General features: G+C 41.2%; 1 protein-coding gene across 2 annotated transcripts in view; it reads right to left on the reverse strand.

Moving 5' to 3' along the window:
• dennd1b (DENN/MADD domain containing 1B) overlaps nucleotides 1–25,353 on the reverse strand; it is a 108,375-nt gene that overhangs the window by 28,392 nt on the left and 54,630 nt on the right. For both annotated transcript variants that reach the window (XM_075485702.1, XM_075485700.1), the window contains 6 exons: nucleotides 23,281–23,334; nucleotides 22,588–22,698; nucleotides 14,842–14,942; nucleotides 13,145–13,190; nucleotides 11,536–11,637; nucleotides 1,501–1,626 (listed from right to left, as the gene is read on the reverse strand). In XM_075485702.1, coding sequence (XP_075341817.1) covers nucleotides 1,501–1,626; nucleotides 11,536–11,637; nucleotides 13,145–13,190; nucleotides 14,842–14,942; nucleotides 22,588–22,698; nucleotides 23,281–23,334 — 540 coding nt within the window. The remainder of the gene's footprint in view (nucleotides 1–1,500; nucleotides 1,627–11,535; nucleotides 11,638–13,144; nucleotides 13,191–14,841; nucleotides 14,943–22,587; nucleotides 22,699–23,280; nucleotides 23,335–25,353) is intronic.

The raw sequence follows: 25,353 nt of genomic DNA on the forward strand, positions 1-25,353 counted from the left end.
ACCGCCATGGCCTGTATGCACGCTCACCACGCAAGACTCCATTGCTGAAGAAAAAGCATGTTGAAGCTCGTTTAAAGTTTGCTGCACAACATTTAGACAAGCCTGTGAAATACTGGGAGAATATAGTCTGGTCAGATGAGACCAAAATTGAACTCTTTGGATGCCATAATACACATCATGTTTGGAGGTCAAATGGCACTGCACTTCACCCCAAAAACACCATACCAACAGTGAAGTTTGGAGGTGGGAACATCATGGCGTGGGGCTGTTTTTCAGCATATGGTACTGGCAAACTTCAAATAATTGAAGGAAGGATAAATGGAAAAATGTACAGAAACATTCTTGATAAAAAAACCTGCTGCCATCTACCAGGATGATGAAGATGAAACATGGGTGGACATTTCAGCAAGACAATGACCCCAAACACACAGCCAAGGAAACTCTCAATTGGTTTCAGAGAAAGAAAATAAAGCTGCTAGGCTGGCCCAGCCAATCACCTGACTTGAATCCAATAGAAAATCTATGGAAAGAACTAAAGATCAGAGTTCATAGAAGAGGCCCACGAAACCTTCCAAGATTTGAAGACTGTTTGTGTGGAAGAATAGTCCAAAATCACACCTGAGCAATGCATGCGACTAGTATCTCCATACAGGAGGTGTCTTGAAGCTGTCATTGCCAACAAAGGCTTTTGTACAAAGTATTAAATAAATTTCAGTAAGCGTGTTCAATACTTTTTTCCTGTCATTTCACTTTATTACAAATAACTTAATTTCTGAAATTATTTGTTTTGGTTTCTTTGTATGTATGGATTACTTGGGTTGTTACCGACATCTGGTGAAAATTTCATGTCAATAGCACCTCTAGAAATATATTTACTGAGGAAAATGGTGACGTGTTCAATACTTATTTCACCCACTGTACATACTGCCTTATGTGCAACCTCTGATGGCGAGTAAAAAAAAGAAATATCATCATAAGTCTGCATATTTGCTGCTTTTCTCACATGTTATCACTGGATTTCATATTAAGAAATCAAATCTATCCAATTTGGTTCAATTTGACTGCTGAAGCTCCCCCCTAATCAATTACACTGCATCACTTCCAGTGGACACTATTGTTAATTGTTCTAAATTACCTTGAACTATATGTGTGAATATTTCACAAAATTTTTCAATTATACATGAACAACTTACGTGTTAAAACTGATGTATTTTCTTGGCAAGAAGGCATTATTTCCAAGAATCTTGAATCTGTTTTGATCTGGTGATGAAAATGCTTGAGAGATATCCCAAAAAACAACAATTTGCTATTTATACCACTAAAGAAGGCCAGAAAAATATTTTCGATCATTTGAGTGAACTAAACCTTTAAAAACAAGTAGTTTTAAAAAATCATGGTGACTCTGGGTTTGATTTCAAACTAGTGTAGGCATCACATTTCATCATAATATAAGAGCACTAGTCTGAGGACCTGTGGTGATTAATGACATTAGATCCTTACGGGCTTATATCTGAGGGCATCTCTGTAGGATCCAAACAGAGCGGCCTGCGCTCTCATGAAGGCCCTCGCCACACCGCTTCCTGTTGCCGTTGACTGCTTCTTCAGCTTGCTCTTCAGAGAGGACACCTGGTGGAAAACATGGAGGGGGAATGTGGGAGAGAAAGAGATGGAAAGTGATGGAGAAAGGGGGGGGGGAGATGGAGGGGTAAAAGTTCAATTATCACCTCTGAGATTGGTGGAGGAAGCAGCTAGTCCATTCTGGGTGTGAAGTATCACATTTGCAGGTCATCTCAAAAAAGGGAAGAAAAGAACGAGAAAAGCTTCAGCCTTTGCTGCAAGCTTATCTGTTGTGCTGCTGGGAGCACCTGCTGCTTTGCTAATTGAGCAATGCAAGGGGGTGATGGGAGGGAGGGGACCGAAGAGAGAAAATGGAAACTTGCATCTTTGCTCTTCCTGTCTCAGCCCCCCCCCCCCTATCACCTTCTTTTTTTCCCCATTTCAGCTTCCATGTCTTACTCTCCTTCTCCTACCCAGTCATGCTGTTTCCCCCTCCCCTCTTGGCTCTCCCGGACTCCCTCTAGAAAGAGATTCTTGATATAAAACGTCTTTAATTATTTCCCCCCTCTCCTGGCTCTGTCTCCAGGACTCCAGGCGAGAGTGGAGGAGCAGCAGGCCCTGGCTTGTTTCAGGACGACAAAAGATTCACCCTGGACACCGGGCCCTGGGGAGTCTGAGGAAGGAAGATGTCAAGAGGCTCTCCTCACCTGCTCAGCAGTGGTCTGACTGTGTTGTGGCAGTGTGAGGAGGAGGCAGAGTTACAGTAGTGATGTCATGGAGTGAGGGACTGTCGCTCTCTCTGTGTGGGCTCCAGCAGCTTCACACAAAAGCACAACGTTTGATTGGCTTGTACAGGAGGCTGAGATTACTGTAATGCAGTGGACTGCGAGCTGCAGTAAGGACACAAACTGGGATTTGAAAAGAAAAAGTCAACTGAAAATCAGTGAACTGCTCCTCTTAATTTAGGAATCTTTTTACCGTATATTCAATTGGGTCTATATACACACAGTAGGAAAGAAAGGACAACCAATGCCTTATCTCTCTTTAATCACTCGCAGATGTAATGAAGCCTGCCCTCAACACGGCAGACTAAACCAAAATTCTCCAGGTAAGACAGTTCTGCCGTCTTACAACATCACACTGCTTATGAATAAGGGACAAGAAAACCAACGGCACATGCAGAGGTGGTGTGTGAGATGCAGAAGTATGTGTGAAACAGCCAGAAACAAAAAACATGTATATTATCAGTTAGCAGTCAGGCTCTTCGGTTTAGCACTGCATTGCTAATCTTAGCAGTCTACTCAATCACCTCCTAAAACAATCCAACATGCTGTGGTGTTTGCACACTGTGTGTGTCCTACGCTCCACGGCTTGTCCACATCTGTAAAGCAGTATATATATGTATCAAATTTAGCAGAAGTATTATTAGTTTCAAGGCAACATTTGGTATCAGAGAGATAAAGACAGAGATGATGGCATCAAAAAACAGGTTGAGTCTTAAAAGACTTCTTCTGCAGTTAAAAAAAAAAAAATCCTGACCAGGTCTATTTCAATCAGTGGCCAGATATATCATGCTGTGAAGCTGCAGCGTCAGGCCCCCTATCACAGTCAGGAATCTGCAATTAGCCTGACTGGAAGATTTGAGGGAGGAGAAGCAAAGTGTGAGAGCAGCCCATACAGGGGACAGGCTGGGAGGAACAGAGAGGCTGAGAGACAAAGAAGCAAAGAAGCAAAGCAAGACCGAGAGAGTGGCAGTTTTAAACTGGGACAAAGACAAAACGAGTAGAGTTGATTCCTCTCCCCTGGGCTTTCTCACTCTCCACAACCTCCCTGTGCTGCCATCGCAAATGCTCCCAGGCATCAAACAGAAAGTTTATCATGGTTAAATTAACAAGTGTCATCTCCATATTCACTCATTGTACTAAATTCTTTTATGTTTATGTAAAGCCCTTTCTGGAATTAATATTTCATGTTTATGGGCATTTTCGCTGATTTTTTTTGTTTTTCACCCTTGCAAATCATTAAACTGTCTTTTTTGGGGTGGGGGGGAATCAAAGCGAACACATTGTCAGTCTAAGAGGGGGAGGCATACCCCAAAGACTGTCGGAGCAGAAGGGATAGCGGAGTTTACTCTGCACACAGTAGAGTTCTGTACAGCAGCTTTGAACGGGTGAGAGCACTCCAGTGGCAAACGCTTTTTAATGAGGCTGGGACACAATCACTTGTGTTTTTGCTTCCCAGTGTTACAAAAAGGGGCATTAGAGCAATGAGTTCAAAGTTTCACGTATATTCACAAGCAGGATAAAGAAGCATGAAGACAAATATTCTTTATTCACATGTAGAGATTAATTCAATTTTCACATATAATAAGTCCAATACTTATGGTTGTAGTGCGTGAGAACGAACGTCGTTCCACAGTGTAGCCCTTCACCTTCCTGACAAAAAAAAATTAAATGTGTATTTAGTAATTGGATTTTGAATATGGCGCCTACGCTGCAATCATCAGGTATGCCTCTGCGGTAATGGCTCTGTCAAACTAATTAACTTCTACAATCTGAGTGAAGCTAACAAGATTCATACAGGCATCAGAGGAAGGCCAGACTCTACAGGTGATAACCCTATTTGGCAGTGACATTTTTTAGTGTAAAGTCACAGTGGCGGTGATGAGATCAAAGGCAGAGACTCCCCCATTGGGTCCAATTAGAACTATAGCATTGTAAAGGGATGGGGTAGCGGGAGAAAAGAGGGGAGTGGGTGGTTGAGGGAAAGGCAGAAAAAAAAACTGTTGAGTTATGATATTCATAATCTATGCAGAGAGGCCTTTTCAGTACAGGTCTTCTCCCCATAGCTGTGATCTTTTCAATTTACATCAAGGGAAGATGGTCGGGATGAAAGCGGGGCATCCAAGGCGCACAGCCCACAGAGGGCAGACATGGGGCCTCATTAAGGCCCAGCCCAGACAGCCCCAAACAGGGTTTGAAGTGCGTCACATAAAGAGCATGGGGTCAAAGGTCAGACATAGAACAGATCTCCATTTAACTCTCCAGCTGGAGATGGTAATTAGCAGGTGCAATGATGATCCCTGTCTGACTGTAAGGGATGATACCACTGTAGGTGACACCAGGCATCTGTGTGAAAGTGTGTGTGCGGCCGTGAATGTCGACACACGTACGGGGCCTCGCTACATTCATATTTACACAAACATTCATCGTGGATCCCAGCTCATATCATACACCCATTAATATGATGACGGTATATCCAAACACTACTGTGCAAAGACTATTGAGGGGAAATTCTAATCAGCATCATCTTGGAAAAAGGATCCGTGACAATTGTTTCTGCATCCATTGTAAAGAAAATACAAGATTGACTTGAAAGAATGAAAACTCAAGAAAGATTGAGGGGATTCTGCAGGAGAGTGCAGTGAAACAGAAAATAAAAAATAATTGGGACGATTAGGTCATTTATGCGCAGGTTGAGTCACCATTACGCCGCTGTATTCATACAATTGTTTTCTGCCCAGTCAGTGATATAATATATCATGATGGATTTTTTTTGATGTGAATGGAATTCAGACCTACATGTCCCTTATTTATACAAAGCTGATTTACAATATTAATCAAACTACTATAACAGTGTTCCTTCATGCTGTAGCGTGATACGTACAGCATTTCCAACAAAGCACCTGGTTTTGGTTAAAATCCACTTTTCTGTGGCCAGGATATGTTCACACAGCCAAGACTGCTTTCTTTTCCAACCAATTCCTCCATTTTGTGTTTATTCCCCATTCCTTGCTTAATTTACAGCGCACACGCAGAGCCTGCAAGTCACTACCTAGCAGCAAAATATGTGATTTGGAAATGAAATAGAAATGGAAAACTAATTCAGTGCACCCAACAAAACCCTCAAACAGAGGTCATTTACTCAGGATCAGATAGACTTCTCTTGTAGATTAAATATAGAAGATGAGAACCATTCAAGTCCCCCTTCTATATCAATCAGCGATGAAACTGCAGCATGACGTAATCAAGTTCATTTGCCTCACTTGATGGCGAATATATCCCGATGACGATCAATAAAGAAAGAGGACTGTTGATCTAAAACTCATGAAATGATCCTAGTTTCACATCTTAAGTTGTGCATCTATTCACTCTGTTAACTCTGTTATATCTACTTCTATATTTGTCAAATTCATGTGTAGGAGCTGAATGATTGCTTACGAACATAACTGGTATGCACACAGTCTAGTTAAAATCTTACACAATAAAGTGTCGTCAGCATGGAAATTAGTCTCCATGAGGGAGCTTACAAATTATAATGCATATGTGGGAAAAACGAATACTTGGGACAAACTTAGAGACAATTAAAGCAGCTTTAAATTAGAGAAGCAAAGAAAAAGTGACTAAAAGCTTAGCAAGTTTAAGCAAAGTCTGCAAAGCCAGCAGCATCTGTAATATTTAATGTAATCCCATTACTACCTGATGCGACATGTACGCTTAACTGCACAACTGTGGTCTTAATGAGTTAAACAGAGTTGGATATATAGCCATGTTCTTTTAGAGATTCTATCTGTCAACTAGCTCGATTCATCACGTCAAACGGGGAATGGGTCTAGTGCAGTGTCAGAAAAAAAGTTTTATGAATATACAACTGAATTTTCAGTCGAAGTATGCAGTCTATTATACTTCAAAGAAAGACTGAAAATTATAATCAATGCTTCAGTAAGACCTAAATTGGGATCTGCAAGAACTTTGCAATAAGTCCATCTGTACCTGTGCATTAACAAATGTAACAATTCCAGCAGGTGATCATAGAGTCAGATCACAAACGTAAAATCTAGTCACTGCATTAACCATGAACTTCAACTATCACCAGTAAATGTTAGAAAATAGAACAGTCGGAATGGCAGTTTTACATTCACTACAAAGCAAATGCAAAAAGAAAAGAGCAGTAAATCAAAGAAAAAAGTTACACACAAACCCTGAATATATATTTAGAATTTTACACAAAAATTTCATGGCAAACCCCAAATAATGACCCCGACCCTTGTCTGTTGTTTAGAAGAAATGAATAAAAAGTTGAGTTCTCTCTTCACAAAAAGAGTGTTTTGTTTAAGATTCTGTCCAGGGAAAGAAAGCCATGGGGACGCAATTAAAGAACTACAAAGAAAAAAAAATAGTTATGAAAATCTCCCACTTTCTTTTGATGTGCTGCAGTCTGAACTGTACACACCAACGCACACATACACACAAATCTGAACAAAGACACAGAGAACAGACAAGCAGAAAGCTCCTAACACTTGGAAGGGAAAGCACACAAAAAGGATGGGACTGAGAATTATGAAATTCATTCATTCCACTAAAAATAAATCTTAGATACCATCCTTTTAATTTTTTCAATTAACCTTTTTTTTTTTCCTTTTTTAAACTGTAAAACTGCACAATAATAGGGATTATTACTTAAGATGATGGGGTGGAGTCAATTAAATAATGGTCTGAGGGATGAGAGCAAAAAATGATTTCACTGAATATTAAAAGTGGCAAGAGGAGCGGAACAATATGTGTAAAAAAATAAGAAAAAACAACAAAGAGATAAATTATTAGTCACAAAAAAAATATAACTGTTGAAGTGTTGTCAAATACACGCACTGCAGGTAAAATGAAATGGAGTGGGAAAAGGGTAGAAAAAGTGCACGTGTGTGTGTGTGTGTTTTAATAGGGCTGAGATTCTCCCCGGTGTGGGGTTACTTTGTCAAGCTGACCTCTTATAGCAGCTGAGCGGCTGAGTTTTGCATACATAATTAACTATAGCTAAATGTCATCTTTCGCTTCAATAACTATCGCAGTGGGTGTTGCTGCTCTCCCTTTTTGACTTCTAATCCAGAGTGAACCGCCGGCAGAACGACTATGTGAAAATGAAGTGCAGCTTTTAAACTCCACATGAGTAAATGAAGGGCTGCAAACACCGCAGTGAGAGCGCTCGCACAGTTCAGCACCATTTAAAACAATCACAACCCGTAAAATAATGTTGAAAGTGAGCAGATTCTGACATTTGGTGTTGGTAAAATACAGACTCGACAACAAGAACAAAACCAGAATCTTTGCACGGACTCTGCTATTATACATTGTAGCCCGTTTCTGGTACAGTATGTAACTGAGGTGGAGCAACTACACTCCCAGCAGTGAGCTACGGTGTAGTTAGTGGAGCATGCGAGCGGCTTTACAGTAGGTGGCTCCGTTATGCTGTTAAGACACGAGTAAAAAAGACCCTTCATCTTAATTGAAAACAAGGGGATCTGGTGGACAAACCATGAAATCTGTAAGTAGCAAAAAAGTTTTCTCCTGAAGTAAATCTGAATGCTGCGATGAACATTCCTGGCCGACAACGTGTAGGTGTGTCTGTGCAACAGTGTTCAAGTGTTGCCTGCTGTACTCTGTTGTTGGATGATGATGTAGATGTTGTTCTCTGGAAAGTGAACACCAAATTAAAGCAGCGATGTTTGATTAAGTTTGCCAGGTGATCTCAGGAGAGGCGCGCAGACACAACCTCAACCCCCTCATTCATTTGTAAACCTCCAAATGCAGGCATGAAATACAGGAAGTAGGAGTGTACGCTGTAAATTCCCCCCTTGATTGGGAATACAAATGATCAAATGTATGAGGGCTTGGAGTGTATGGGTACACGGTGTCAGCAAAGAGGCGAGAGGCAGAGAGGAGGAGAATAGAAGGAATTAGGCTGTGATGTGAGAGAGAGCATCTGAAAATAAAGATGTAAGCTGTATTGTAGCACCTCACCTTGAATATGTGGCACAGAAAGAATAATGCATGAAAAAAAAAATCCGTCATTGGTTTGAGATCAATTGCCAGGATCACATAAAAATCAGATTCAGACACATGTTGTTTGTTTTCAGAATTAACAGACTCCTAATTTGCTATTCTTGGATACTTTTAATGACTAGTGAGAGGTAAACAACTTCCCCAACCAAAAGTCAATTATAACTTTATCACCACAATCTCTGTTTGGAAGAAGAAATGTGAAATCTTACAGGAACAAACAAAAATACTTTGATGTTCCTGGGGAAAACAGCTATTTTTTTTGGTGAATATTTCTTCTCAGTGTGCTTGTCAACACATTGGTTTTATTGACGCAAGCATTGTCTCTGTGAGATTACCATTAATCTAGAAAATGGATCAAACTTTTAGTTTAAATTTAGCAATCTGCAGGGATACAAAATCCTGCAAAATTTTAAGAAGACTTCAGTTTTCTGATAATTTATTAAAATAACAATGGAAAAGAACACCAGTAAAGCAACAAAAAAAGTTCCTTAATCGACGCTGCTGTTCATACAAAAAATAGAAACTATGCTAAATAAAAAGGATCTGCTTAAAATGACCTTTAATTAATATTGTGCGAGTTATGAATAAAAACTATGAGAAGAATCCAAAAACTTTCATCTAAAGATTAATCGGAAGACTTGAATGTCGTTAATTTATTTTAAATGTGAAAAATCTACTCGGTAGATTTAATAGAAACGCATTCATAGCGAGACATAATTAATGTGGGACCTTTGATTCATGTGACATTTCCACAAAATAAAGAAATCGTAACGAGCTACATGCAAAAAGACCGTGGCATCCTTTTTAACCAGTTACCAATTACATCCTTATTTAGATCTTTCCCTCTTTTGCTAAACGGAACTGCTACTGGCTTGGTAAGTATTTGTAATAGTCAATAAATCTGAAATATTATGTGTGAAATTGTGGGAAAAGACCGTTAAGGGGCGGGCTCTAAGGGGCTGGAGTAGGGGTCCTGTCTGAAAGAGGGTGGCTAATTCAGGACAACTGTGAACTCTGACCCTGCTAAAAGCACGACCACTGGTCAGCCAAGCCTAATAACGAAGTCCACATGTGCTCACACCCTGCATTGCCATAATTGGATGGATATCGAAAGGTTTGTTTAAATGAACATCAGAGAGCTTTGTTTTCTGTCATAGACGGACTCGAAACACACATAAAAAACTGCTTGTGGCCTTTACCTTTTAATCCATTTTATGTTTTATATTCTCCTACAAAGTGAAGCTGGGCTTTTTAAAGTGAGGATAATCATTACTTCATAGGTCTCGGGGCTCGGGTTTCACTCTGAATAAAGCTGGAGTGTTAAGTAGCCTGTGTTACAGTGAGAATTAGAGACAAACGAATAGTGATTTTAATAGCTCAGAAACAACATGTGGCAGCTCAGCACAGGCAGAGAATCGCTCAGCATTAATCAGGATTTCAGGCCCCAGTTCAACAAACTACACACCGCCTCAAACATTTCCTTGTGTGTAAACACCAACATCAAATGCCATGTGGCATGTCCTCATCACTAACAAGCAAACTAACAAGAGACCTGGAATTCCACTCAATTAGTACCTGCTTGCTTTGTTATTAATCTACTAGCCTTAGTGAAAAGATAAGAGGAGACAGGAGCTGGAAAAAAAAATAATCTGAAAGGGAATAAAAACAACAACAACAATTTGTTCTGATAAATATATTTATGCCAGGGAAGTTTCCATTTCAGGTGGTGTAATTTGACATGATACGTGGGCTACGTTCTGTCATTAGTCAGGAAAAATTGGTGAGTGGGGGATCAAAGCAAAAAAGGCACCGAGCCTGCCACTTAATTTATCACACAGCAAAGACAAAAGCTTTTCTCTCTGCTTCTGTCGCTTTTCAAAAGCCCTGACTCTTTTTATGACAAACTCAGTTTGCTATTTAATTTAGGGCTTTAGTCCCTAGGTGCAGAAAAGCAAGCAGGCAGGAAGCAAGAAGAAGGTACTGCAGCCAGACAGGCACACAGGCAAAGAAGCATGAGAGGCAAACAGCGGGTGCACGAAACGTCCGAGCTGGCAGGAAGTATGCGGAGACAGAGAGAGACACGAAGGCAGACAGGTGCCGTGAAACCTGAGCCTTCATAAGATAGGCAGGTAGGACCGAACGTCGGCAGGAAATGTAACAGAATGTAGAGAAGATCGCACATAGCAAAGAGGAATTCATACAAGCAAGCAGTCAATGTATGCAGAGCCCTGCTAAATCAGAGAAGGGTGGGAGCGTGAGCAGGTCTGGGGTCTGCTGGGCAGTGGATTGAAACATGTACTGCTGGTGGGGCAGGAATCCGGTAGGCAGTGGAACCTGAGTATATACTGTTAGCAGCGTGAGTAATAGCGCGTCCACAGCTTCAGCTGAGATCTCAGTGCCTCACAGAGGAGCTTCAAAACACACTGTGAAGACTAACTATACAAACAAAAAGATTCCTGCTTTGACAAAGACAGAGCAGACAAGCATGTATGTTGTTCTTTATGGCTGTGGAGGTGTTTGTGTGAATGTGGGTAAATGTGTGAGTGACCCTGACACCATGGTGATGCTTCCAGTAGCACTGACCAGCATCAGTGCTCCATTAATTAAAGAGACGATGCGCTGGCAGGTGGCTTCACTGCCCACACTGGTAATTGGCCCCTTTCTTCCCACTATCTCCCCCCACAAAATCACCCATCCCTGCCTTTTCTTTTCTTTTCTCTGCCTTGTTCCCTCCTCCTATCTCTCGCTCTCAGAAACGTGCCAGTGGGCAGGCAGAAATGCAAGACTTTGTGAAATAATGATTAGAATGGATGGAGATGAAGGGAAGGGAGTTTCACATTTTCCCACAAGCCTCTGATGGTCGGGGAATGCTGTTTGCCTTTAAGCGTCATACGACGCGACGGGAGTTTACTTTAGACAGCCCCAATCTGAGGAGCCAGAGCTGCAGTCATTAATGATGTGGGGAGGGGACAGAACTATACTTTGACAAGTTTCTGGATGTGTATGCGTTTCTATGTCAGTGTGTGCGCACATGGGCCGAAATACGAGTGTGACATTACACTGGAAGACAAGAGTGTATGTTCTTATGCAAGTGAGACTCACTGGGAAGAACTGTGTGTGTATTTATGGGTGTGCGTCTCACCACGTCACTGGGCAGGTTGTGCAGGTCATCAAAGGGACTCTCCAGGGTGTTTGTGTCCACATTCAGAATGACAACATCCTCCAGTGATCGACTTCGTACTCTCTACAAAAAGAAAGGCACAGTTTCATCTACAGCAGCGGTACACAAAGGGAAAATCAAAACAATTAAAAGTACAACAAACACAGATAAAACAGATGCAATTAAAGTTTTCTGCTATAACAGAAAAAAAGTATCAATAAATATCTATTATTGCATATATGCATTTTAAAATGCACACACAGGTTTTCATAAGCACAATGAGCAATTACTATTATACTAGATTCTATTCTTGTGTAATTTACAGATTTTATACAATAAAGAGCAAGGAAATAAATCATTTAGTTATTCAGTCATGATATCAAGTTAAGATATAACTCCACAGCTGGCACAGGTGTGTTTTCCCAGTAGACCAAGTCGTCTCTGTCCTGAAGACCCAGGAACGAGACAATACAGCAGTCACATTTACAAGCACACGGTTTTCACAGCCCTTTATGATTAAGGATGAAAAATTGTATGTAGAAAAAAACAAACAAAAAACAAAAACATTAGAACATCTTTACTGTAACACACACAGACACATGCTCTGAAAATGAAGAATGGCACTGAGAGGGAACATTTGGACTGTGCAAACATTTTCCACAGAACCAAAACCTCATGCATCAACAACAACACAGTGATGCTGCGCTGTGCGCATCCTGATGGCAACAAATTCAACAATTATTTTAGCGCGGTGCAGGAGGATGCAGGCAGGTGTGTGTGTGTGGGGGGAGGCGGAGGCAGCGCAGTGTGTGAATTTCTAGTTTGTCACTTTTGTGACAGCCTGTGCAGCGGAGGCTCACATGCTGATCTGGACTAATTATGTAGCGGCGGAAAGAAGGTCTGTCACGGATGCAGAGTGTGATAAATACTGCCACTGCCGCAACTGTCAGACAAGTATCACACACACACATGCACACAAACACACATGTGCATTACATTATATGGGCTTGCACAATTACACACACAGACACTTACATACTAACACTTACACACAGGTGCAAATGTGTGCGTTCTTGCGTCATGCATTCACACACACAACAGCAATACTGACGGTGGCCTGCCCCCCAACCAACACAAGGCTTAACAATGAAGTAGAAAAGCTCTTTGTTTGCAGATGCTTTTTCTGGCTTTTTCTCTCTGTCTTTTGTACTTCTGGTTCAGAATGTGCACAAACAATAAAGGGAGTTACGGGGGGGGGGGGGGGGGGGGCTCAGTTTTGAAGGTGTACAAGAGTGAAAAATACTGACATTTCACCTTTTTTTCCCTAAATCAACGCAACAAGTTCACTAAAAGCAAATATTGCATTAACTGGCCATTTATATAGAAATGAACTGCTAATATAAAGCATCACACAGCTTCCTCTGTTTCAACATTACATGGAAAAAAGACTCTGAAATTCATGATAAATAGCGCATCTGCATAGTGCATTAGGACAAACAACAGTAATTCTTCAAATGCAGTGTTTGCACTCATGTCCATCAGTCTACAGAAACAGAAACATATATATGCACCAACAGATTTATCAACGTACCTCGAGCAGACTAAGATGAACTCCCACAAAGTATGGCATGGGGGCACTGTGAATGGAAAAAGTACAACAAACAGGTTCATACTTATCACTACTAGATCTTTCAAAAACAAAAGTATGTCAAAGGCTAAGAATTTTGTTTATTGAAGACTTGGAAATTATATACAAACTACAGTAAAGCAACAGATGTGCATTAGATGCACTGCAAAAATGATCCAATGCATGTATTACATATCAGCTGTGGATGTAAAACAAGTTTTTTCTTTTTTCCACACCAAAAACCCCTCCGGCCAACATAGTTATTTTTAAAATTAGGTTTAAAGAACAGCTATGTTTTTAATTTTTCTGCTTCTACAGAGTAGTTATGTTGATGTGTGGCATAAAATGAGCTTAAATAGAATGTGATTAAAATCAGTGGGTGAATTTAGAAACCTCAAAGACAGTGGAGCAGTAGGCGCTATTAACACACAGCTACAATTACGGAGAATGCTGACACTGAAACTACATAACAATAACACTATTCATTTCACAATAAGCAGATTGCGTAATAACCACAATAAATCCTTTTTCATATATTGGCCAAGTGTCAAGTATCAAGACTGACATTTATGTAAAAGAAATGTTTAGCAGAGTTTCATTTTATGTGATATTTATTTTTATTTCATAAGTTAGCGGCACAGGAATGTTGCATCGCTGTATTTTCCAACCAGCAAAAATGATAAACTAATCAAAAATGGTGAAAATAATAGAGACCACTTTGTATGTTTAGGTTTACAGAGGTAGTAAAAATTGGATAGTTTTGGGTTGGTGTATTTCTGGCCGAGGTAATGCAGAAGCTACAGGCTTGTAATCAGCTTACAGCAGCAGAAAAACAAACAGCAGGCCTGTGAGCCTGCACTGTAGCTGCTGTACTGCTTTATGAATGTACAGTACTGACTTTCTGAAACTCACATACTGTATATGCACAGAAAAACATGTGGAGCTTCTAATATAATCTAGTTATCTAATCGTGCACGGAGGACACCCCTGTTATTCAATAAGATAATGATGAGTCTTCACAGAGTGTTGAAAATCACATTTCACTGTCAGTGATAGACAGTTTTTTTAAGCTGATGTGCCCCTCATGGTAAAGCACTGTACTGTAGGAGCTTTCTGATTCAACAAGAAAACGGTTCCTTTCTCATAAGCTGACATCCCTGCAAGCACATTAAACACACACGGATCTGAAGTTGACCAGAACGCATGTAGATTTGTAGATGAGCCGTTACTCCTTCTCTCCATTCAGTTTCAATCACGTCCGTTTAGATTTGTTGGATTTTTGTTGGATGAGTGGTAATGAACCCCTGAGAGAGCTGAGATGATGAGAGCGTGGTGCTAGCACCGGCATGAAATATAGAGCAAGGTGATCCGGACCATTCATTATGTTGAGGAGCCACAGAACAGAAGGTGCACCAAAGAAGAGCGCACAAGAACAGGAAGAAGGAGCGGGAGAAAGTGTGAAAATGTGAAAATGTGCCACTGTACTTTTATTCCGAGGTTTTTGTGGCTGAGCTTGAGGCATAACTGGCATACAAGTGTTTACATGTCTATGTGGAAGCCATTTGTGTGTAAAATAAGACACAGGGGCAGAGGAGAAAAAGTTCACTGTGACGATAATGATTGTGTTGGCACGTGTGTCCTTCAGAGGTGGTCATCCTTACCAGCAGTAGTCCAGAAGATGCGGGGGCAGCACAGGGATGAAGATGTGCTGCCAGTACATAGGAAAGAGCAAAGCTGCTGCACCATGGACACATGCAGTTAACTGCACGGACAGAGAAAAAGAAGAGAGGACAAACTTAGAAATAAATAACCATCAATATTAAAAAAAAAAAAAAAACACTCTTCCATGCTCAAAGTTGGTTTGATTTCACCATCAAAAACCATCTCAAGGAAACGACTAGAAAAGTTTGAAAAAATTATATATTTTAGCCAAATTATCCTGCTCTCCCTCCTTTTCGCCTCTGTAAATGTATTTTTTTCTACATTATAAAAGACTATATAAAGACACAGCAATCAACAACTCCAAACAGTGTCCTGTCTTAAATTAAAATAAGCCCGAACAAATTGAGCTCAGCTTTGTGCTAACAAATATATGTCCTGTTGGTTTGATTTAATTCAGGTTTCATTGGCAAACATGCAGTTATAATCTTCCTTACTTTAAAACAAAAGCCTTGGGAAGAAAAACCTTTTGCATTTACATGTCAAGTGGGTTGTCATGAACATATGACCTGTTAGCTTCCATAGACTAATTTATGACCTGTTCTCCCACAGACTGAAAGCAGAAGATCAGCCAGTTGATAAAAGCCTGTCTTGACCCTCATGACAGAGACACAACAGAGAGATTGATGTGAAAAGAAAACTATTAAAAAGCCTGACCAAAAGAAAAGCAACACTTGCTTTACACACGCTGAACATGCATCTGCTGTTGTTCTCTGTATTGATTTATTTGTCATGCGTCATCACAGCTAAACTGTAGCTTCTGTTACATATGATATTCTATTATAAAACCATCTAAAACATTAACAAAAATTGAGTCAAACGCAAAGTGTTATAATCGCACGCTTTTTAAATCAGTGTCAGTAAGTGGGGATTATGCTTTGACCTGCACAAAAAGCAACAAAACAAGGCCAGAGCCGTGCTGCCAGTAGCCTTAAAAATCAAAATTTGCCCAACCACGATGACTGAAAAATTAAAGGGAAAATTTGGAATAATTAGCCTCTTTTTTTAAACAAATGATGAGAAGGAATCACGTGAAGATGACATTGCTTTTCAAAGGCCCTTGTAACATTGTCAAACCAATGTTGCAGACAGAATTAAAGTCATTGTCTACCATTGTCTTAATGCCAGCATCCCCCTCTTGACATCCAATCTCATGAAAAGCCAGCTATAGTAATGACCTGCAGCACACACACAGACAGATTCACAGACGCAGCAGGAGACAGAGGCGTTAGCTCATCCCCCAGATTAAAATAACATGATTAAATATGGAAAGAGAACAGAGGTCTGAGGGGCTCCTGCGGGACTTCATTAGGGCAAATTGCCAAAGAATGAAACATGAGTTAGCCAAGAGAGACTGCAGGCTAGGCCAATACCGCCGGGACCCCGGAGCAGCAGCCGCTGTTATACTGCTGCAGCTTCACAGTAAATGTGTGAAGCGGACACACACTATCACACACACACACACAACTACCAGGAGACCCCCTGCTCACCGACACACACAGTGTCACAATTGACCGGCCAAAAGCGGGTGAGATTGGTGGCTGAAAACAACCGCTGCGAGAGGAGGAGAAAGAAAGTCCCCACCCCTCTGAATTCTACCCTCAGATCAAGCTTGGAAATCTGAAAGCTCACAACAAAAAGCATGCATGTGTTTATTTGTCCGCGTACCTCCCTCCTTGCATGTTTGTCTAACTGCATTCATTTTTCATATTGGCCAGTATATAAAAAGCAATGTTCTTTTTTTTTCTCTCTTATTGTCTCTCATACACGCAGTCCCACAATACTTAGGACTTAATCAACATTTAATTGGTGTCTTGCTCTGTGTATCTGCATATGCATATTTCTGCTTCCTGCTGTCTTCAAATAAAACAACAATGCCACGCTCCTGTCAGGATTAATTCCCCGGCAAACAGTTTGTTTTTTTTGTTAATTCTGAAAATAAATCAATGCTATGAATATTAATGAGAGATAGTGAAGCACTTGGTGGAAAAGCTACTATCGAAACTATCACACTTCTTCCTTCTCTGAAGCGATGATGGTAAGGGGCCATTAAATTGTGATGAAGAGAGGTCACCCATCCGCAGATCTACATACACATACATGCACGAATGCACACACACACACACACACACACACACAGAGTGAAGAGCCAACAGGCTAGTGTATCCCTCCTCTGGGAGTGTGAGACAAGCCCCAGCCATTCGCCGGTACCAGGAGGTAATGGCACAGAACACCCTGCTAACCAACTCCAATTATCTCCACCAGGCCTCAAGGTGAGCCCCCCAACCGGCATGATTTACTCTCAGGTTGAAAGTGAAAACGGGAGTCTCTCTGCCTCTCTTCCCAGGCTGGGTGGCTGGGCTTGGGGGAGCTGACTGAGAAGGGAGTCCGAAACGAAGATCATGATTTATAAGGTGAATCTAGATTTTAGTTTTCTTTTATTTGTTATCTCCAAAGCAATGGAAGTAGCAGTGTGTCTTAGATAAGGTAACTTGGAGGGAACTCCACAGGAATAGTTCACATATTTGCTTCTCTAATTCAGATTAATACTAATCCCTCTGTCCTTGTCCAGGTTTTTGGACAAATGAGGCAAAAATTAAAAATTGGATACATGAAAAAAAGCCTACACCTCTTTTTTTTCTTCTTCTTCTTCTTCATTTAAAGGGGGGGCTTCACATGAGAGTGGGTCATGAGAGGCTAAGGCTGATAAAATATTTGCCAGGCTGATAAATAATAGATGAGTGGAGCCAAATGGCTTACACGCTCCACAAAAGACCTGGGTGCTTAATATTCCATTCAATGGAGAATCACAGATACAGTCCCCAAGAACAAATACAGGATTAGGTGCTGGGTCCAGTCCTCAGGGACCAGGGCTCTGCCCGGTAATGAGGGGCTGCCTGCCTCTTACACAGTGTGTGTGTGTGTGTTGCCCCCTCCTCTGAGAAGCTAACCGATTATACAGCGACAGCCTGCTTCAAAAAGCAGTCAAGGTCTTTGGTTCTGCCCTGAGAGCTTTTTAGTGTGCTGTGGCTTCGACAGAAAGTGCCCACACGAACACTGGTTTTTCCAGACCCATTCAGTAAGACTAAAGAAGGACAGAGGGAAAAGAGACAGACAGGGAGAGATAAAGAGATGGAAGGGAGAAGGTCAAAGTTTGAGAAGAAGGCAAAACCAAGTGAAAAGCTAATCGTCGGTACTGAAACTTTGCTACCATATTCCTTATTTCATAGATCCATATTCCATAATTCATGCTAAATATATAGACAATGCACTACATACTATATATATATATATTTATTATTAGCATACATACACAAATAAAGCAGTAAATTACACAAAAGTAAAGTTGGTCTAATTGTGCACATTTTGACGTCGGAACACACAAATACACGAATGTTTCTTGAAATCTGTGTAAGATGGATAAAACTAATAAAAATGCTTTTTCTACAAGGAAACTAAAGGGAGAATAGTTAGTTCATAGGAAGATATAGTTAATTAACTTAGGTTATTAATCTAAGTTATCAACTTTTCTTCCCGCTCATGTCTCCTGAACCTCTGTATTCATACAACATCATATTCAGATTCAACTCATCTCACGCCTTGTCTGAGCAGCAACAGAAAACTCTGAAGCAGCACGGTTTCCTTAAAAGCTGGAGCCACCGGGGAGCTCTGCAATCGCTGCAAGTCTGTGCCCTGCAGACTTAGCCAGTGTTTCCACCCATATTATTACTCTTTACCTGAGCAACTGGACACACTGCAGTTAACGACTGAAAACGCTATATCACATTCACATATTTTGCATATAAAAGAGCCCAGATCAACACTGAGCCGTTTCCTCAGACTGGAAAAACCCAGTTCTTTCAGGGGTTTTTTGATAGAAAAATCATTTTGCACATGTTCTACTGTACAGAGAGCATTGTGGTAAAAGAAAATAGTTACTGCTGTAGGAGATATAATTCAGTTTGACAGGAGGATTGGTATCAACACGGCTGCTCTTGACCTCCTCACACCGGCCGTAAACACTCATTTCCCCTCAACTAGGCATCCTTTCCAAATTCAGTCCTCTCATCACATCTCCCCGCCTCATTTTTATCCCAGCTCTTCATTACTTATTCCAATTTTCCTTTTCTACTGCTGTTGTCCTTCTGCCCGATGCCACCTCTCCCACATTTATCCTGTGAAGTTTATTGCCGTGTTGGCCTTTTGGTCTCTCCTCCCATGCACTGAGAAAGTCACCAATTACCCACGCTCTGCTTTTCCCTGTGTTGACAAACGCAGGTGTCAGGCCTGGTACACGGCAAGTGCGCCACAAACAGGTAGGTGGCACTGGGAAGAGAAAGAGAGGGCAAGCAGGACAATGCAGGCAACAGCTAACACCAGGCCTCCCACACACGCACACACAACACTGACTCTCTCGTAGTAAAGACAGAAGGCATAAGGCACAAACACCTGTGCAGAAAACTCACACAAACACCCACTACATGCACATTTGCACATACCACACACGCCTGAAGACACATGGCATAGGGCAGAAATAAGTTTATTGAGAACAATGAGGAGAGGGGGTTAAGGGAGAGAATGGAGGGGGAGGATGTCCTGATGTTCTGCAGTTGCCTAACAACAGAGAGACACATTAGGACTCCCAAGAAGAAAGAGGCGAACGAAGAAAGACAGAGAGGTGCAGTGAGTGAGTGAGAGACAGATGGACAGAAAATAATATGTCACAGAGAAGGAATCAGTAAGAGGGAGATGAGAGAAGCTGGGAGAAGTCGGGGAAAGAGAGAAGAGGAAGAACAGAGGAAAAAGCTGGAAACAGAGAGACAGCTGGCACTCTAGGGCATGGTGGATGGATAGCCCCTTGTTAGCATAGGCCTGACAGCCTGATGAGAGGGTTGCTGTCAGCCGGTGCTGCGGCCAGGCTGTGTGAGCATGGGCGATAGGCAGGGCAGAGGCTGGGCTCCAAAGCTGGGGGGCCTCGGCAGATGAAAGACACAAGTGGTGGTGGGGGTCCTCCCAACTGACTAGTTAGAGGAAGGGCTGATGCAACCCTATTATATGGGCCTATGACAAGGCTGCACGCACGACTGACTCCCGCCCCTACGCCACAACCGACCAGCGTTGTTTAAAAACAGTGATCCCATTCACCTCCAGTCACAAAACAGTAATAAGTCAACTGACGCATTGTTGTAAGATCATGATTTATTCCTTTGCTTTTGGCTGCTTGCAAGACGTAGCTGCCATGTACTGACAGACTGACACGCTGGGTTCACTGGGGGCTTTAACACAGGCAGCACCTGGAGCAGGCTGGATAAATGCTGCATAGATATATATATATGTAGTCTTTTTCTCTTTCGTCTTTCTATTCCCTGTTTCTCACCGTTTGGTTGAGATGCTGGGCGGTGGTGTTAAAAAAAGCAGCTGGATAGTGTTATTACTAACAATACAGTCACCCATACATCTTCTATCTGTTGGTAGCAGACTGTAGAAATATTACCTGTCCATCCAGTGACTCATAACACTCATTTAAAAAAACACTGACAAACTGACATCAATGAGACATCTCTCATCCTTTAAGGTGTTTGATCACATGACAATAGTGCTGATAACGAGCGCAGAATGTTTTCAGTTAAGTATGTATACGCTCACTTGGTTTCAAGAATCATGGCAGCCATTTTTGCTTGAACTCGAAGGTCAATCTACCCCAACAGCAAAAATAACGCATCACAGGAACAGTAATAACACTGGGCCTGCCAGTAATCCCTGTGGGGATGTGAAAATACCTTTGTACTACAGTGCCTGACATATATCGCTACCAAACCGAAACACCGCTCCTTGAGGAAGATGGATAGATAGACGACTGGATGAAGAATTGCAGAGGATGAAAGGCTTACAGAGGTAAAGGTCTGACGATGAGGCTCTTAAAATATCCTGTCGGCATATATTTGTTATAAAAACAAGCCACGATTTGTCTTTAAGCTGCAGAAAACTGTAAATCACAGACAAATCACCTCCACCCCCCTGTTCCTGCTAAAAAGAAAAACACTCTCACCCCTGAGTCTGATAATTTACATCTTGTACCACTTGTGTCACAGCTCAGTGTGCTGCCTAAACCCTCAGCAGAGGTGGTGCTGGTCTGAGAAGCTGAGGGGAGACAGGTGGAATTCTCAGAGGGAATGGGTAATCTTTACAGCTCCTCCTGATTATAGCTCCTACGGGACACCTTGGGAACTGTTCCCTCCAGCACCCAACACCACCACAGGCCCCCCGGCTGTTAAATCTTGTAGATAGGATTGCAGGAGCAGCTACACTACAGATAGAACTTGGATGACATCACTTCCCTCTCCCATCTCATCTGTCATAAACATTTGGCTCTGCCTCATCAGCTATGAAGATAACGGTGGAAGGATGGAATGAGGAACAGAGGGAGAAAGGGGGGGAGAAAGACACACAGAGAGTTCCTCCCTCATAAATACAGACAGAAAAAAGTGACTTTGAATTATGTGAGAGAGCTAAGACATGTAATAACGGATAATTTAAGGCTTTTTGGACATTAATATGCTGCCTTTATGTGGGACAAACGGTCACATATAATTCAGCTTTAGAGAAGATTTCACAGCTTGTCAGAGCTTGATGCAGCAAATGTGGGGGTGGGAGGGATATTTCAATTCTCTCTGTAGAACTACCGTAGCTATGTCAGATAAATATTCTCATCGTGCTGTTTAGGGTTTGATATCCGATGAGCGGAATCATGTTCAATCTATTAAGCAGTCCCACACTTAAGTTATATACAGTTTCGGGTGGTTAATTTGGTGTCTGAATTTAACATAAATCCAAAAAATAACTGACGTGACTCGGCGTGAGTGTGAGTTAGCATAATTTTTACCATATTATGATTTAACTGCGGTTTGTGGGGGGGGTTGGATTTCATGGATATGACCATAGATAGGATTTATTATCCTGCAAAAATCCTGTTATGCAACACAAAAGCCTTTTATTACTGAAAGCTTAACCTCAACCTAAAACAAATGTTTATTTAGGCTGTTTTATCCTATTTGAGCTTTTCCTCGTTCTTTCAGTGCGTTATACAGCTTCTTGTCCACATCAATAGTCAGCAAAGTAAAGAAGCCCCAAGTCTAAACAAATGGTATTTATCATATCCCCGCAGCAAAGACACTGCTACTGGGGCTACTCCAAAGTCTTTGTCTCTAGTCCGGGCCTTTCTTCCTGGACTTTATGACCACCAAGATCACCAAGAAACACAACTCCATGACAACTGACTACTGGCTCATTTGGCAAATCACACATAGAACATGCATCTGCCAGCTGACCAATCACAGCACACTTCAGTTTCTTGGAGGACAGCTTTAAAAAGTAAGAAGCTAAAACAGAGTTTGAGGCCGAAGGCAACAAGAGATGTATCAACTTTGCAGAGTATGAAAGATAATGTGGTTTGTTAACATTAAAGCATGCAAACCTGTTTTCATACACCCCAAAAAAAACGTAAAAATGTGAAAATATGAGATCTTTAAAAATTGTATGACAACACAGACACACAAATGTCTGGATATGAATTTATTTCTGGTAGGTGCAGCTTTTCAACGGTTTTCGATCTTATTTTAAGCCTGTGCATGGCAGGTCAGACATAACTGTCTGCAGCTGAGAGAAAGACTTGGAGGGAACGGACTCACAGTGCTAAGCTTGCTTGAGGTAATGATGATGCGCCGTTCGTGCAGCATACTGGCGTAGAGTTGGAGCATGTTGTTGATGTCCACAGCCACAAAGTACTCTGTCAGGTTCCGCTGGAAATAGACAGGAACAGAGGGATATTCAGGTATATAACAAACTGTCCAAGCACAGCTTGCTTACGGAAAAGTGTCAACATTGCACACTGTGAGAGCGCCAGTGTCTGCCAAAGAGAGACATAAAGTGCTGGCAGAAAAAGACTTCTATCTCGACTGAGATTAGTCTGCATTAAAAGAAAATCAGTGGATAAGAAATATAGCTTCCAACTACATTTATGCCTTTGATCCATTTGATAGTCATGTTTAGAAAACAAATCACATGTCAATCAAAGTAAACTTGAGAGACTTCTAATTGCTGTCATCTAGTGTCCCTTGCCATAATGATTTGAGTTCAAATATTTCAATACAAAAATCACCAAAGAACGCAATCTCAGTTTGAATCTTTTATGCCAATCGTTATACTTCCACATTAAAGCACTGCAAGAGAATAAAGCTGAAACAAGAGGATGATGCAATAATTTCAAACAGTGACATGTGTATTAGATTAAATACGATTAAAGTCAAGGATGTTTCCATAAGGGAGGGATTTTTCTTTATCTCCTTCAGTGTCTTTCTCTTTTCTTCTCCATGAACACTTACACTCTCAGGGATAGTTGGCAGTCCATTGATATCCGGGGCGATGAAGTAGGAGTGCTAGAAAAACACAAACATGGAGGAGAAAGAAGAGGGAAGGTCACAAGTGAAGCATACCACTCACGCAGAAGAGAATGAGGGAAGAGGGGAGAAAAAGGCCGTTCACTTTGTTCCATGATTTATGGCTCATCTTCAGCTCTGTCTATATGAATTGCTGAGCTGGTGTCTGAACTGTGGCAATGCTTTTATCAGGCCTACAGAACAGAGAAAGCTCAATAGCAGCTCAGCTCCCCATAGACACACACTGGGGTGATGTCTCCGGTGGAAAACCGAGTCTTTATTTAAGCATTAAAAAGGTTTGCGGAGCACCAACACACACACACACACACACTCGCTAAAGTATATGTGCACATGTGCACATCCACACAGATGCGCGCTCCAACACACAGACACACAGGTTGTTTAGAGGATCACAGGGCTGCCTGTCTCACTTTGGGAGAGCAGGGCAGGTTCAGTGCTCAGATCAAAGGGGCCTGAGAGAGGTGCTGTTTGGAGGTAGACAAACCACCAAAAGAAACACTGTTGTGTCTCAAATGCGCACACACACACTGTTGTCTTATTGGTACATCTGCGTTCATCTTGGCCTTTACTCAACCATCTGTTGAAGTTCGCTGTTTAAATCCACTGTGGCGTTAACGGTAGATTCTCTAGGACTGCAAACACAGTAGATAAATTAAAACCTCCAAGGGTCAAGTTCCGTGACTGATATTCAAATCATGAAGTAAAATCTGTTAAGTCTACTTCATATCATTCAACAAATAATGTTAGGCTAACACATAGTCTGTTTCCTCTAATATTTGAGAAGTTCTTTGTTGAGTTGTAACCGCTGTGGAAGGAAGATTTACAGTTAACTCTTGAGAGTTGTAAAACAGCATTCTAAGACTGATGAGGAAATCCCATGCACTTTGATGTGAAACGTAAAGGATGAAATAATGAACAGTAGAAAAAGGAAGAGCGAAATAAATCCCTCAAGTAAAGAAAAACTGCATGTAACTTATGTAACGTGATTAAGAATGTGCAAAAAAAAAAAAAAAAAAAAACAGCCAGTCAAAGTCAGCGTCCCAGCCAAAGTATCACAGTATCATCAGAAAAAAAGGAAAGAAAACAAAAAAGATCGTCTCATCATGCGGAGGAAATATGAAAGAAGTTCTTTATCAGTATTGTGGTAACCTTGCTATTTTGGGCAAACTTTGATTAAAAGTGCTCCAGCACTTCATTCTGCTATCTGATTAAGCATTTTTTGGAGCTTAATGAAAAAGAAAATTGCTGATCAGTATTACATCCCAACCTGAAACTTTACTAAACAGTATATTCCATCATTAGTGGCACAATGCTATCAGCTGCCAAACACCACCAGGAGTCAAAAAAAAAGAAAAAAAAAAGAAAGGAAAATAAGAAATAAAATAAGAAAACAGATGTTAATTATTCTTCTATAACAGTGAGTGAACTAATAAAAGCCGACACACAACTGGAACAGCAAAGGAAAAGCAGTGATTGGTGACACTGGAACATGTAGTTTATTGTAAAATAAACTACGTGTTTTTCCCCCTCCCTTAAGTGCACGTTTATTAAGTGTTAAAAACACGAGAGCAATTATCATGAGTAAACACTTGTTTTATTCCCAGAGGATGGTCATTGTTGTAGCTAAGCAAAGCAAAGCTTAGTGGAGATGAAGAGGCACAAACAAACACAAAACTGGACCCAAGATTCGGGGCTTTGCCTCAGAATTTATCTTTTATTCACCAAAAGACACACTTGCACGCAATTTGCCAACTCCTACGCACACTACTTTATGGTAAATCAGTAATGACTGAGTTTACTATGGTCGTATTCTAATGCACAATTTGCACGGCTACTATTAGAATGTAAAGTGTGTGTAGCAAAAACGTTTTTTTCCCCCACACGGCAGCTAATGAGTCCCAGTTCTTCTACCTTATCTGCAGCAACTGCACCACAGCACTGACGAAAGGTGAAACAACTTGTTAGAATTGACCAGATTTTCTTCTCCTTGTTTCCAGC

Source organism: Odontesthes bonariensis, chromosome 15 (genome assembly GCF_027942865.1).
Source record: "Odontesthes bonariensis isolate fOdoBon6 chromosome 15, fOdoBon6.hap1, whole genome shotgun sequence".
Lineage (NCBI taxonomy): Eukaryota > Metazoa > Chordata > Actinopteri > Atheriniformes > Atherinopsidae > Odontesthes > Odontesthes bonariensis.